Genomic DNA, 12,462 nt, shown 5'->3' with positions numbered 1-12,462 from the left:
GGGATGTAGGTTTTAGTCTCTGAATTTCAATTTCAGTGAATGTAATTTTCTTTTCTTGGAGCTTTTCTCCCTCGGTCTGCACTGGTAAAAGGCTCAGTTACAGTCAGAACATCCCACTAAGCAAATGAAAATGCATACAAAACAAATTACTGCTGCTTCCCTTTCAGCATTTTAATACCACTCTTTGTTTTGCACTCTCATATCTTCATATCCTGGATACAAGTGGGTGGGTAGGGGGGTCCTTCTTTGGGTCTCTGTGCTGCTGCTTAACATAACTGATTCTTGCACTTCAATGTCTTGTGTCTCTTTGGAACATGGGGATGTGGACACTCATCCCTAATAGTGAATGGTGTATCCAAAGAAGGAAACATTGTCAAACAGATAATTTCCAGACAGCTTAATTGTGCCATTATAAGACAACATACAGATGCACTACCTGGTTTCTAGATATGTCAAATGCCACTGGACTGAAAAGAAAATACCTTGTTTAAGGAGACAGGCAATACTTTTGAAAGTGATTACATCACAAGTTATATTACTCTTCAGACAAGATTTCATGGCATGCTACAAAAGCCCTTAAAATCCTTGAAATACTTGATACTACCTATGAACCTATACACCCCGGGGATCAATTCTGTGTCTCTGCTCGACAGTGGCACAGGAAAATAACTTTCTTGGGTGGCGTAAACCCGGAAACCTTGTTGGCTAGGCTTATGTAGGCCCTTGGGCCGAAAGCCTAGTACCTACCTATGAACCTATGAAAATAACTTATGCCAGTTAGAATGAAGTAGGCTTCAATACTGTTCGAGCAACACTAGCTGCAAAAGTTGTTTCGGTAGACATATTAAGTTCTTCCATCATTCTTTTCTGAGAATATCCCCATGGAAGTAATTATTTATGCTGAATACCTGCCTCTTAAAATTCTAGAAGTTTCAAGTGCAGCATCTTCCTTATCTCTACAGCCCATGTGCTATTGTCTTTGGCATAGTTTCCTAGCTCTTTTGCTATTATCATATGCCTGTCCAGCCTTGCATTGTAAGAAATCACAACAAGCAAATAAACTTTGCAAACTTCCTGGAAAGCCAGGTTAACAACATACAGAAAACTAATGAAAGCAATGCGGATTGAAAAGACCACGAAAACAGTAACCAGAAGAATTCCATTATGTGCACAACCTCCTAATGAAATAAAGAAAATAAATTAAAAAAAATAAAACATTAAACTATTATCTGTACAATACCAATAAACAACAGTTCATTGTTATTTATTGTCAAACTCACCCACTTGGCACCTAATGGGTTGTTGTGTCTTTCGGCTTTTCCCGGTTAGGGGTCGCCACAGCGGAACTCCGGTCTGCTAATGATTGGCAGTAGATTTTTACGTGCCGCGTTGCCAGCCCTGACACACAACCTTCAACGAAGGTACGCCCATTCACGCATGTCTCCACACAGAAGACGCTCTAGCTGAGAATCAAACAGGACAACGTCTTACTGTGAGGCGACAATGCTACTGCAGCACCACCACCACCGCAGTGTACCATGGGTAAATCTGATATTTTCACTTAGTCATCAGATATTCCTTAATTATAAAATGGATAAGGCAATTAACCCCAACCCTTACATTCCAATCACTGGCTAGCACCCAGCCCTTATTAAAAAGAATCTAATCCCATAGATGGGGAGAAATGCCAGCTACCCATAACAAATCAGATGTGAGGAACAGCTTAGTCCTATAATCATAGTCTAGAAACATGACTCATGGGTAGATTTGTTATTACTGAAAAAAAGAGATTACTTAAACTGCATTACACAGCTTGTCTCTCTCAGAGTGAATCAGACATTAAACTTAATATCCCAACAGTAAGGAACCTTATCTGCAGCAGATAAAACTGTTGTCCTTTGCATCTTCAGTAATGTTCACTGGAAAAGGAGATAAGAGAGAAATTGGGTCTTGGGCAGTTACCAAACAGTTTACTGCCTGGATGAAGAAATCAGCATAAACACACAAGGTGAAATTTGATGTTTTTATTTTCAAGCACTGTCTTTTGATTTAGCATTCATGAATCTATTTCAGAAATTTTTAGCATTTACACTTTTTATTTGGATTGGATCTGTAATGACTGCGGTGGTGGTGCTGCGGTAGTGTTGTCATCTCACAGTAAGACATTGTCCTGTTCGACTCTCAGCATCTTCTCTGTGGAGACATGCGTGAATGGGCATACCTTCGTTGAAGGTTGTGCATCAGGGCCGGCAACTCGGCATGTAAAAATCTACTGCCGATTATTAGCGGACCAGAGTTCCGCTGTGGCGACCCCTAACCAGGAAAAGCCAAAAGACATAACAACATTTGGATTGGATCTGCAGTGCACTTTTTTCAGTCTTGGGAGCTTGACTAAGAACATGAGAGACATAGGTTCATAGGTTCATAGGTGTGTACTAGGCTAATGGCCCAGGAGCCTTTGCAAGCCTAGCCCATAGGATTACCCTGGCATCATGCCACCCAACCTTAGTTCCTAGTGCCTCTGTCGCGTAGAGCCACTGAAGTGATCCCTGGGGTGACTTTGCTATTTCCCATCCACTTATCAAGATTTCTCTTGAAGAGGTTCAGTGAGGCGCTCCGCTTGACATGTATGGGAAGTCTATTCCATAGCATGGGCAGTCTCTGGGTTATGAACCTGTCCCCCCAGCTTGTTCTGTTGATTTTGGTAATGAATTTGAGGTCTCTGGAGCATGTAGTGTGGAGGGATTGGGATTTCTTTAGATGTAGCATTTCTAACAGAGCTGGGTCAGACATGGCTTTGTAAGTGAAGCAGAGATCGCCTCTAAGTAGGTGATATGAGACAGAGAACAGTTGGAGTTTTTTGAGTCTGTCCATACAGGACAAGTGTTTAAGGCCTAGGATCCTCTTTGTGAGATACTTTTGTACCCTCTCCAGTTGTTGCAGGTGTCTAGTGAGGTACATGCCAAATGGGGTATTGTACTCAATGATTGGCCTAATGAGGGAAGAGTGGAGAGAGAGACAGTGACCTCTTTCTTCCTGGATGCAAAACCCTTAGTAATGAGATGTGCCACATAGAAGGACTTTCTGACCACAGTGGCACTGTGGTGGTCAAAATGAAGAATCAGTGATTACTAGTTTTAAATAGTATTCTGGTTTCAGAGAAGGATGTAATCTGGACTATTTAACAATGTCAAAGTCTGAGACAAAATTTATTTTATCATTTATTTAGTTGGGTTAGTGGGTTGACACATAGACACTCTCTATAAGGGGAAGGCAAATACATGACATCAATTTAGTGTAGTGACTTGACCAGCATGTTTTTGGATGAGGGGAGGAAACCACAGTATGCAGAGAAAAAAACACACCAAGAGAATATGAAATCTCTACAGTGACCAATATTAAGAGTTGACTCTGGGCTTATGAACCAGAAATCTTAGCATTCAACCCAGGTTTGCATGGATGTGGCAAATTAACAAACAGATGTCTGTCCAAAGTGACAAGTCTATATCTATGCAGTTCACTTTTAATGTTTGTTGATAAAAGAACCCTATAGATTATTACAACAATGATTGTTAAGTTATCATCTATGCTATGATTTACCTATGTGTGCAGGGAGCAGGCCTGAGGGCAAAGCCCGAGTAACAAAATGCCACAGTCATGAATAACTTCCAGCATGGCCTTCATCTTAACCATATTTTACACATGCTTATGTATTATTGATTTAATACAACAGTAAAAATCAAAAGTACTTTTAAAAAAGGTTTTGTAACATGTTATCATTATTTTAGTATAAAATGATTGAAATATGGCATGCAAATTCAGCTGAAAGGTGATTAGGATTAGTATGTTCCGGCAATGAACTGATTTATTTTACTCCTCTAAAGGTGCATTTAAGTGATTTTTTTGCAGTCTATTATACAGAAATTGGTGTCCTTTTGAATCAAAGGGGTTTTCATTGAGGACTGTGGCTATGCTTTTATGATCTGACTTTACTGCACTGCTTTTAGCACATAGTGTATTTAAGAGAAAAGTGTAGGTAGCATTTATTGTGCCTTGTACATCATACGCTGTATGTTTTTGGGCATCTGTTTTTTTTGTTTTTTATTTGTTTAGATAGTGTTTGCTGTTTTGCCAGAGTTAGCTGCATAGCATACATGACTATTTGTGATAATTCTGCCTCTACAAATTAATAAATATTATTTATGAAGTATAGGATAGTTTCTAGTTTACTGAATTAGATTTCAAATTATATTTTCTGTGTTGCAGAGAGTTGTTGGACTTGTAGTTCCGTACATTTAGCATTTTAGATTATCACATATGTGCAAGGTACAAGTTTTACTATAGTGACTACAGTGGTATTGTGAACAGAGACATGCATACAACTGTGACTGCTTTTCGTGTTTAGTTTGCAAAGTTATTTATAAGATGGAATAACAGTCTACATACCTTAAAAGATTCATCCAACTAATTAAAACTACATGGCAAATGGCAGCAGTAGCAAAAGCATTGTGCAGAGCTTAATAGTTTAGAAACTTTAAAGTGTACTGCAGAGACAGGAAATAAGACAGGGTCAGGGCACTCTGGACCTGATAGCATTTAGGTCCTTCCAGAGTTAACAGAACAATATGGTCAGAAACTGAAAAAAAGCATTAATATACCACTGAATATCAAAATAAGATAAATGTACATGCAACAGTGAAAGTAGTTCCAATTTGTATTCCTTTCTACTAAAAATAAAGTGAGGGCACGGGCATAGATATTTTTGTAGTTTTGGTTAAGCTTTTACTTTCTCCAGAATGCAGTCAAGAGTATTCGTGACATAAGATCATCATGCCCTCTCCTGTTATCCATGATTTTATCATTGCTTTGAAAGGCAACACTCAAAATTACTGTTTACTTAGAATTTCAGATAGAGAAAAGTTTCCTGCAGTGGCGCACACTGGTTTTATGTTTTGTAAACAAACTAAAACAAGCACTTTCTTCAGGTAAAAACAAACCAACAAAAAAAACAGTCTTTAATTAAATTAAAAAAATGAACTGGTTTATTACAGAGATTTCTCATTCTGCCATTGGTATTCCGGTGATATAGTGCATCTAGTATTTAGTAAGGGCTTAGTATCAGACAGAAAACCGGTTACTAACTTCAATAAAACAAAGATAAGGCACAAACTGCAGACTGAAAGTGATAATTAACATGAAATTGTTTATACTAAAGATACAGATTTAATACACTATTTTTAGTAAATGGAGTTTTCACTATACTTTCTATTTTACTTAATCATTGCTAAAGCCAATATTTAGAATTTATGCTGGAATGACAACTTTTTAATATTTACCTAGTGAGTTAGTGAAATGTAATTCAGGTAGAAAAACAACATTGTATATTTTGTGTAATGCACACCTCTGAAGCCTTCACATGCTTATATTGTATAACATACTGGATAGACTTTAAAAAAATATTGCTGGAGCTTTTCACTGTTCCTTCTTCACTAAAAAATAATAAAAAAAATTGTGTATGTCCAGAAGACCATTTTATCCAACTAAAAATTACATTTATGATATCCAACTTTTTATAATCTTTTTTAATTTTAATTCTGGGCCCCACGTGTCAATCTAGCCATTGACTGTTATCTCCCCAAATGGTAACTTTACCTCCCAAACAGTGGTTCCCCCTGTGGGGAGGGGATTTGGGAGCAGAGTTCTTACATTTCATGGATCAGGCAGGGAGACAGATTATTCCCAGTTTACTGTTATACTAGAGTGGTTGCTGTGATTTTTTAATGCTAGGCCCAGCATGGGGTATTTCCACTTTACTGTCATACTAGTGTGATTGGTATGATTTTTTTAATGCTAGGTGTAGGATGGGATATTTCCACTTTAGTGTTATACTAGGGTGATTTACTGTGACTTTTTAATGGTAGGCTTACGATGGGGTATTCCCAGTTTAGTGTTATACCAGGGTGATTGTGGTGATTTTTAATGGTAGGTCTAGGATGGGGTATTCCCAGTTTAGTGTTATACCCGGATGATTGCAGTGATTTATAATGCTAGTCCTAGGATGGTGTATTCCCACTTTAGTGTTATAATGAGTTATTCCTGTGAATTTTACTGTAAGCTTAGGATCGGATATAGTAGGTTATTGCTATGATTTTTTTAATGGTTGGCCTAGGATGGAGCATTCCCACTTTAATGTTATACTAGGGTGATTGCTGTGATTTTTTAATGGTAGGCTTAGGATGGGGTAGTCCCACTTTAGTGTTATAGTAGGTTATCACTGTGATTTTTTTAATGTTAGGCCTAGGATGGAGTATTCACACTTTAGTGTTATACTAGGGTGATTACTGTGATTTTTAATGCTAGGCAAAGGATGGGATGTTCCAATTTTAGTGTTATACTAGGGTGAGTGGTGTGATGTTTTAATGCTATGCCTAGGATGGAGTATTCTCACTTTAGTGTTATACTATGGTGATTTAATGGGATTTTTGAATGGCAGGCCTAGGATGGGGTATTCCCAGTTCAGTGTTATACCAGGGTAATTGCAGTGATTTTTTTTAATGCTAGATCTAGGATGGAACATTCCCATGTTATACTAGTTGAATGCTGTGATGTTTAAATGGTAGGCTTAGGGTACGGTATTCCCACTTTAATATTTTTTTCTAAAAAAAAAAAAACTTTATTGAATTATCACTTGTGACATAGGCAAATTTACATTTATATAAAAGTAATCAAACCGTATTAACAAGTTCACATTTACAAAGATTATACTTAACATATATTGCTATATATCATACATATAACCTAAGCAACATTACATACATTGTTCAATTCCTGCCCTTTTTTTCCCTGAAGAAGAAACATCCCCATCAAACCATCACTACTAGGGTGATTGTGGTGATTTTTTTAATGGTAGGCCTAAGATGGGGTATTCCCACTTTAGTATTATACCAGGGTGACTGCTGTGATTTTTTTTAATGCTAGGCTTAGGATGGGGTATTCCCAATTTAGTGTTACTGTAAGCTGATTGTTTTTGAATAGCAGGTCCGCAGTCTTTCTGTTGGCTAACACATGTGAAATGCTTGCTATGCTGAGCCCTGAGCATTTCTTCCACCTACTGAGCACACCTTGACTGGTCTCATGTTTTTAAGTCCACATGAGTGCAGAGTAAACCTCTGGATACCCACAGGGTGCTGCCGTACCACCTCCACCCTGGAATGGGTGAGGCATCAGCTTCTCACTTTCATGCCATCTGGCACATTTTGCATGTAGGTAACTAACAAACCCTGGGTCAGCTGATGCACATTGGTAACTAACAAACCCTGGGTCAGCTGATGCACATTGGTAACTAACAAACCCTGGGTCAGCTGATGCACACTGGTAACTAACAAACCCTGGGTCAGCTGATGCACATTGGTAACTAACAAACCCTGGGTCAGCTGATGCACATTAGTAACTAACAAACCCTGGGTCAGCTGATGCACACTGGTAACTAACAAACCCTGGGTCAGCTGATGCACATTGGTAACTAACAAACCCTGGGTCAGCTGATGCACACTGGTAACTAACAAACCCTGGGTCAGCTGATGCACATTGGTAACTAACAAACCCTGGGTCAGCTGATGCACATTGGTAACTAACAAACCCTGGGTCAGCTGATGCACATTGGTAACTAACAAACCCTGGCTCAGCTGATGCACACTGGTAACTAACAAACCCTGGGTCAGCTGATGCACATTGGTAGCTAACAAACCCTGGGTCAGCTGATGCACATTGGTAACTAACAAACCCTGGGTCAGCTGATGCACACTGGTAACTAACAAACCCTGGCTCAGCTGATGCACACTGGTAACTAACAAACCCTGGGTCAGCTGATGCACATTGGTAACTAACAAACCCTGGGTCAGCTGATGCACACTGGTAACTAACAAACCCTGGGTCAGCTGATGCACATTCTGGATTTTATTCCTCTGTTGCTTTTTAATGTATACGTCCTGGATAATTTACATAAGCTGAACTGAGAAAGCCCATTTGTACAGATTATGTAAAGAGGTTAATAACTTTATTTTCAGAATCTGCAAAGACGATAATTTTTACTAACCCTGCTAAATGTTTGGCATATACCTTCGCTCTCCCTCTGTTCTCCTGACATGCTCATAAGAGGCATGGGTTCTTATGTTGTCAACTCTGTCTCATTTGATCATCATGTTTCCACCATAGTCAGGAAGTTTTTCTATCCAGCCGAGTTAATTTACAAAAGAATATCCCAAAGATCCAAAGAAATCATCCTAGTGATGTATATTTTCTTTATCAGGGCCATCACTGAATACAGTGCCCAATTTGGTGTGTACAAATCCAAGCATATTGCTCAACTGAAAAGGCCGCAAAGGTTTCTGAATGAGAGAAAATAAAGGTTTTAAATCATTGAACTATTCTAATATATTAACATGGCTCTCATTATGTACAATAGCTTACCAGCTGCTCCAAGGTGACCTCAATCTTGCTTTTTTGAGCCATGAAAGAATTAGCCTTTTATAATAACCTATTTCTTCACAAAACAGTGGATCTGCAAACACCCACACATCCAGACTATTTTATTCATATAACATCAGCCTTTCAAAATGATGAATTATACTTTAATCTCTAAGGTGACAGCATATTGTTCCACTGTTCTTTTATTATACTGAATATGATATACTTTCAGTGCTGTATTATGGGCATACTTTGTACTGTACACCAGTAAAAGGTTTATATGACTGTACTGTATTATGTGTTATGTATCGTGAGTAACTTATTAAATGTATATTGTACTACACATATCATCTGTATGTGTATTTTGTATTGTATTGCATAGTCTATAAACTGCACACCTCTGAAGTTGTTATATGTTTATATTGTGTAGTATACTGTACATATTTTAAAACATTATTGCCTGAGCTTTCCTCCGGCCCTTCACTGAAAAATGAGGTCTGCTCAGAAAACTTTTCTAACCAACTAAAAATTACAGTTAATAAAAATTTGTTAATAGTGTTAAAAACTTATACTTGAAAAATATGTATGTGTCAGGCATCATAACTGATGTGCAATTACTATAAAATAAGCCTTTCTTAATACCCTTCAAAGTACGGTTTCAGCATATGCTTCAAGCTTTAACAATAATGTAATTACAAGTATGATCACCTTGTCATAGATCCTGTTAAGCAGTCGGGGTACAACTGGAAACACTGTGGGTTTCAGAGCTTTCATGTCATCAACCAGAAGGCGAATATCTCCTTGGAAGAACCCAACTCTGGCTCCGCTGCAGTACATGACGGTCTGAAAAGCACACACAGTATATATATTACTCTCATCTTTTACACCCGTAGCTAGGATAGTTGCTCTTTTTTAACATAAATTAACTTAATTAATGCATTTTACTTTTAAGGAAGCACAAAATCAGCATTAGGTTACTAGGGATTGCTTGTGTTAGATGACAAATATTCCCCACACGCACATGCACACGCACATGCACCCACACACACACACACACACACACACACACACACACACACACACACACACACACACACACACACACACGCACACTCACACGCACACTGACACGCACATGTATACACACACACACACGTACACACACACACACACACACACACACACACACACACACACACACACACATGCACACACACACACACACACACACACACACACACACACACACACACACACACACACACACACACACACGCACACACATGCGTGCACACACACACACACACACACACACACACACACACACACACACACACACACACACACACACACACACACACACACACACACACACACACACACACACACACACACTTACTAGTTTCATGTCTGGCACAAGCTTTCTGTTTGCTTAAGTCCACTACCGTACATGAAACAACAAGCAGGATTTAAAGGCAGTGCAAAGCAATTTTGGTTACACATGTATTTGTTTTAATTCCTTATTTTCATGGGCTGAAATCAGAAAAGTGTTCTTCCTAACCAAAATAAGGCATTCTTAGCAATCAGGAACACACTTTATTTTAGTGCCTTTTGGAGGCAGCATCTATACAACATCCCAGAAACATATAGATGCTTATCAAAGTTACTGCATTGCAGACATCCTAGGCTGACACCCATTTAAAGCAGGCAAAAGAAAAGTGATAAAAGCCCTGGCAAAATGCACCTTAACCGGTCCAGGCATTGGTTTGTTAGCTGACACATAATAGTAAGTTATGCAACCTGACAACCAAGCAGTTACAGTCTGGTTAGTAATACACAATCTGTCAAGGCCCTTAATAAAGGGAGCATGATGTTGTTTAGACGTCTTGTAAGAGAATAATAGCTTTAGTATTGGTCCCCACCCTCCCTTCCTGTTCGTATCTTGTTGTTATACTTGCTGGCCTTGCAGTTGTCCGCCCCTACTGTAAATTTGATCTGGGACACTCCTCTCAGTCTAGTGTCATTAGCTCATTCTACCTAATACAGAGAGAACATCTGTTTCTCCTTTTCCCTTTCAAAAAAAAAAAAAATACCTGAATTTCCTTGTGTTCTGACTGTGCTTCTCAAACATTTTGGAAATATAGAATATATTTTAGAGTATTTATTATAACTGTAATTGCCTTAATATTGCTACAAATCAAGTGTTCTAGGTTGCACTGCATTTGAATTGTTTGTGTGTTTTAGCTGCTTTTCTGTATATATAGACTTCTCTGTATATATAGACTTCTCTGTATATATAGACTAGCTCCTTATTCTGCTGTATTACTGCCTCTTAAATGGATTTTCAGTTGTGCACTTGCCTTGTTTCATTTAAAAAGTTTTAAATTGCTAATTTTGTAGAGTTTTAATTGCATTTACTGTTTAGGACTACACACTCAAGTATGTTAGCCTTTTCTGTGTTTATTTGCTGTATTATTGCATTGTTTAGTCTGTTTTAACAAAACAAACAAAAAAATACTATCTTGTTTGCTCGTTTCCCACATTTCCTAGCCAGTCCATATCCCAGGCTTTGCTTGTCTCAGGACTTTATTTTCTGTGCTCAGAGCTATCCAGACCTTGCTGTGGTAGTGGGAAGTCCTACTGCTTACCAGTGGGAGAGGTAAGCATTGTACTGCCTATATAACTAGAAGAGTGGTTTCCAGCTCTGAAATTGTAATTTTATTAGCCTTTTTGGGCTGATTTCTATCCCTTTCAATTTTGTGGCTTAAAAACGTGTGTGTTTGCACATTTTTTGCATCGTGCAGCACTGCGAGGCTACAGTTAAACTATTCCATGTGCCAGAAAGTCTGTTCTTCAAATTCTCCCTTAGAACTAGCTGGTTTCTAAGTAGTAGCACTAAAATCTGAACCCCTGTGACTAGCACTTGCTCTAGAACCTGCTGGAAAGCACTAGGAAGCCTGAAACTGATACAAGCACTCAGCTCTCCTTGTCAATAAGAAGAAATTAATCGTAGGCACTAAACAGCCTATAATTGCAAAGTACCTTGCAAAGGTAAGGGAAAACAGCTCTTATACTTTACAAAAAAAGCACCTAAACAGGCATGTCCAAGGGTCAGCTTCCCGTGAGTTCTCCTGTCCACCTGGTGAATCTGGGCATACTGGGGCAATGCGGTAACTGCCTCATGTACACAGACAATCCTCTCCTCCTACCACCCAACACTACAACCTGTGAGAGATGCACTTACATAGCCAAACTGGAAGCAAAGCTCTCTCCAGCCAAAATTGTGCTAGACAGTCAAAAGGAGAAGGTTAACACCTGCACTACACCTCAAGCAACTCATAGCCCTTCAAAACCCACACCATCAACAGCCACACAAAGCAACACTAAACCCACATATGCGGAGGCCCTTAACATTAACCTGCCCAAGCAACAAGGACCTCCGAAGCTAAAACGCAAACAAACACCAGCCACAACCAAAGTGACACATAGCTCACAACACCAGTGTGCCACCCAACAACAACCCCTAAGGCAAGACAATGTACCCAACATTTTAGTCACAGGTGACTCTATAGTCAGGCACACTGATGTCCCACTCACCAAGCTGAACAAGGAGAAAATTACAGTCAGCTGCCTGTCGGGTGCCAGGATCCGCCACATAACCCATACACTCAAGTCACTCCACAACAAGTACAGATACGACTCTGTCATTGTCCATGCTGGAGTGAATGACTTGAGACGTACCTCCCTGGACTACATGAAAAGAGACATGGAAGAGCTCTTGGATCATGTGGCCCAGGCAGGTATGACCCTAGCCCTGAGTAGCATCCTGCCTTCGTGCAGAATGATACCACAGTATAAGGACAAAATGATTGACTTCAACAATTGGCTAAGCTTCTGGTGTCATTCAAAGGGGATCCAGTATCTGTCTGCCTGGGAAGACATGCTCGACAAACCATGATGCTTTGCCAGAGATGGTCTGCATCTGTCACCCCTGGG

At 39.3% G+C, this 12,462-nt stretch overlaps 1 protein-coding gene across 5 annotated transcripts in view; it reads right to left on the bottom strand.

Moving 5' to 3' along the window:
* The window catches only part of ACSL5 (acyl-CoA synthetase long chain family member 5), a 630,479-nt gene that overhangs the window by 169,967 nt on the left and 448,050 nt on the right, over window positions 1–12,462 (bottom strand). For all 5 annotated transcript variants that reach the window (XM_044055842.1, XM_044055844.1, XM_044055845.1 and 2 more), the window contains exon 12: window positions 9,175–9,309. In XM_044055842.1, the coding sequence (XP_043911777.1) occupies window positions 9,175–9,309 (135 nt within the window). The remainder of the gene's footprint in view (window positions 1–9,174; window positions 9,310–12,462) is intronic.

This window comes from Protopterus annectens, chromosome 14.part0, assembly GCF_019279795.1.
Source record: "Protopterus annectens isolate FY-2018-M chromosome 14.part0, PAN1.0, whole genome shotgun sequence".
In the NCBI taxonomy this organism is placed as follows: domain Eukaryota; kingdom Metazoa; phylum Chordata; order Ceratodontiformes; family Protopteridae; genus Protopterus; species Protopterus annectens.
This window is presented reverse-complemented; position numbering and strand designations above follow the sequence as displayed.